This window comes from Myotis davidii, unplaced genomic scaffold (assembly GCF_000327345.1).
Source record: "Myotis davidii unplaced genomic scaffold, ASM32734v1 scaffold11, whole genome shotgun sequence".
In the NCBI taxonomy this organism is placed as follows: domain Eukaryota; kingdom Metazoa; phylum Chordata; class Mammalia; order Chiroptera; family Vespertilionidae; genus Myotis; species Myotis davidii.
In genome coordinates, this window is record NW_006285791.1 from 2749198 (window position 1) to 2752997 (window position 3800).

General features: G+C 42.8%; 1 protein-coding gene across 1 annotated transcript in view; it reads right to left on the reverse strand.

Moving 5' to 3' along the window:
• Nucleotides 1–3220, reverse strand: part of KDSR (3-ketodihydrosphingosine reductase) — a 28683-nt gene extending 25463 nt beyond the window's left edge. The window contains exons 1-2 of the mRNA XM_006756821.2: nucleotides 3140–3220; nucleotides 1739–1828 (exon numbers count right to left, since the gene is read on the reverse strand). Of these exons, the coding sequence (XP_006756884.1) occupies nucleotides 1739–1828; nucleotides 3140–3220 (171 nt within the window). The remainder of the gene's footprint in view (nucleotides 1–1738; nucleotides 1829–3139) is intronic.
• Between the last annotated feature and the right edge of the window lie 580 nt (nucleotides 3221–3800).

Here is a 3800-nt window from a genome sequence, read left to right on the forward strand (position 1 = left end):
TAACAGGGGCCGGGAGGCCTCTCCCTGACCTCAGGACTATAAGTCCACTCTAGCCAGTATTTAGGTTTTGTTTTTCCTGTGATTAACTACCTGCCTAGCACTTAGTTAAGGGGTTTTATTCCCTCCCTAACTTCAGGGAAAAATCCCTACCTGGGGAAACAACCTTTCTCGGAGCGGTGACCTTGGTTAAAACACATAGCGCCAAGAAGGTGAGCAAACATATTAAGAACAGTATGCCATATATGCCAAGTCCCTTGAAACAGCAAGGATGGACCGGCTCCCTGCATATCATCATCACTAATAAAAGCAGACTTAGAACTGGACCCCATTTCAAAGCTTTGATAGTGCTCCTGGCACTTTTGGCGAAAGACAGGAGGAGAGCGATCGCGCTCCCGGGCACTCTAGGGGTTAAATACGTCGTGACAGCAGAAAAGCACAAAAGGGAAGGCAATCCTTTGGAAAGACACACCTGTTTTCTAAACATGAATGTGTCTATAATAAAATAATACTGTTCTGTGGATCAATATATGCACAACTCAACTTTGCGAAAATCAGAATAAAATATTACATCAGAAAATAAAGGACTTCTGGAGGCCAGAAAGCCCGTCTGCTCCTCGTTCACCTCCAGGCACACAAGGACCACACAATGACTTCTGAGAACCCAAAATGCGGGCCTCCCTGCCCCCCTTTCCATCTGCCTCGAGTCAAATACAGGCAATGTTTAAACCTCACAAAATGCCTTTTTGTTGAAGTCGTGTTTCCATTCCTGTAAGGTGCATCTATGCCAAAGCAAATTCACTGTTAGAGAAGTCAGCAGTATACCTTTTATGTATATCCTGCCTTTCTTGATTTTAAAAAGAAACAGTGGATGTCCAAGCCTAATTCTGTATCACTGTTTAAACGTTTCCCCCAGAGGCCCCTCTGACCGGCCACTCCCACTGAGGCCTGCTCACCTGTGCACCCCCTATCCGAGCAGGCACGGTACTCCTGCTCTCCCTTTGCATAAGGGCATCCCAGTGCCCAGGCACCGATGCCACGCTGACATCCCATCCCCTCTGTCATCCCCTTCCCGTCTTCACTCAACAACGATGTCTGAGCACCCGCTGTGAGCCAACTATGCCGGGCACAGAACAATGGCGTGAACAATACAACCCTGGTCACTTCCCCCACCCCACGGATAAAGGGGGACTCCCCCACTGTTTGTGTGAACAGGGTGGCACTGCTTCACAGGGCATGGAAGCAACTTTGGCAAGAACAACAGACCTTGTATCAACTGAACACAGAAAAACAGGTGTTTTGCTCAATTGCTGGGGAGGAGTGAGATTCCTCAGTGCAGTCTGGTTTCACTAGAGATGTATATCATGTCATAAGCAAATGAGAAACACCTACATATCCTGTCAGTGCCACCAACGCTCCTGCCGGCACCCCCAGTGGGCAGAGGGCCCTCCAAGCTTCCTGTGGCCAGGTGTACTGCCTAACTTCCTGTTGGCCTCTCCCACCCCAAAATCAGCAGCGTCCATGGTGTTGCCTAATCGTTGATGGCACTAAATATATATTTGTGGAGCTGGTCTGACTTTGACCAAGAAACTGCCCTGAATATGAGAAATAACCGTGGTTCAGGAAGCGTACCTCAAACTGGAGATTTCCAGCGCAGGTGTCGACACCAGGACGTTTGGTACAACCTCTTTGATTAATTTAAAGTTGAATGAGTTACTAATAACATACCTAGAAGACTTACCTCATTTCGTGCAACCAGAGTTATGAATGCGCCTTGTTTGTAGCATTCGATAGCAATGCACTTTCCAATGCCACTGGAGCCTCCTGTGACCTAAAAGTAAAAAAAGTCTTCTTAGCACTTGGCATTTTCCTTCTGTTGAAAGTTTATCGAAAATAATTATGATGGGCTCTAAAAACCAATAGAAGAACTAAATTTTTAGCTACTGTTGCTTCTTCATCCAAGACTTCATGAGTGCAAACATGGAAGATTGTACCATCAGCAGGGCCTGCTGTCACTGTCCCCAGCACTGAACTATATATACACTGCACACCTATACCTTTTCCTGAGTTCACTGGAGGGAAAGTGTCCTATAAATCTAGCTAATAAATAATACATTAGCCCTAAGTGCCCAACAATAGATGAGTGGATAAAGATGTGGTACATGTATACAATGGAATATTACTCAGCCATGAAAAAGAATGACATCTTCCCATTTGTGACAGCATGGATGGTCATAGGGGTATTACGCTAAGTGAAACAAGTTAGACAGAGAAGGACAAATACCATGTGAAAGAGCATTATATAAAAATAAAATAATATAAATGAATAAAACAGAAACACACTGGAAGATGTAGAGAACAAACTCATGGTTGTCCGCTGGGAGGAGGGTTGGGGGAATGGGTAAAAAAAGTTTAGGAATTGCGAAGTACAGATTGGTAGTTACAAAACAGTCACAGGAATGTAAAGTACAGAATAGGGAATATAGTCAATAATATTGCAATAACTATGTATGGTGCCAGTGGGTACTAGAATTATTAGGACATCACTTGGTAAATTATATAAATATCTAACCACTATGCTATATAGCTGAAACTAATCTATATATATAAAAGGCTAAGTGACCAACGGTATGTCCCTCTGACCGTAGGTCTCTCTGACCGAACATCTCTCCGACCGACCAACCGGCATATATGACATGCAGTGGCAATTTAAAAATAAACGTTGACTGGCGCATGTGCAATACATATAAAGCTCTCACTGGCACCAATCTAGACAGAGTAGGAATATTCCTACTTGAACCCGTTTTCAGACATGATCAGTCATATGTGCTTTCTCTCAAGTTCGAAGAGCATGTGACGTTAAAGTTAAAGTTGTAAATACTCGTCACAAGGGAAATTAGTCATGCACTCTGAAAGTGTTTTTACTCTTAATGTGGTATGCAGGGAGATATTAGAATACGTTTAAATCCTGCCTACCCTGCAGGGGCCAGCTCCAATTTCACTTCCTCCAATCAGCTCTTCCTATCACTCAGTCCCATCCTTTACCCGTCACTTCTATCTTGTGCACAGTTACTTATGTACATGTCTTAGTCCCCCTGCCAGACTGTAAGTCCCTTGAGGACCAATACCCACTCCAATTTACCTCCCTCATTCCTAGCACAGTGCAAAGCATACGCAGTTTCAAAATAAACACTTGCCTACATTCATTTGCAGAATGGTGCATTGTGCTATTCCTATGAAAGATACAATGACAAGAACACTTTTAAGTAAGATTTCCTATTTGTTATTCAATGAATGAACGGAAGTTATGGAGAAAATGTATATGCTGTAAAATGCCATGTTGATATTAGCTGTTGTTATTATTGCTGTCTTTTTCTAGACTGTAATAAGTAAGCTAGCTGTGTGAAATTATCGCACAGCAAAGAACTGTTCGACCTGATCACTTCTAAGATTTTTCCATAAGAACAAGAGTAAGACTTTAACTTTTGGGTCATGCTTCATGGGAAACTAAACCCCCAATCAAGCCAGCTAATTCCTAGACGGTACCTAAGAATAAGCCATTTCTAGGCTATAATATTCTGAAAGTTATAAGATGGCTGAGAAAAATGGTAACAGTGTACTGAGTTGCCTGACAATTGGTAAACAGAGCCCAGATGTGGGACACTAAAATAAAAGTTTAATTTCCTTTCTTTATCATTCCCTCTTATTATTCATTGGCAATCCTATTTAAATGTTACTAACTTTAGTCACACCCCACCCCTCTTATTGAAGGCAAGAGGGGGGAGGGTGTTACAAGGAAAGTT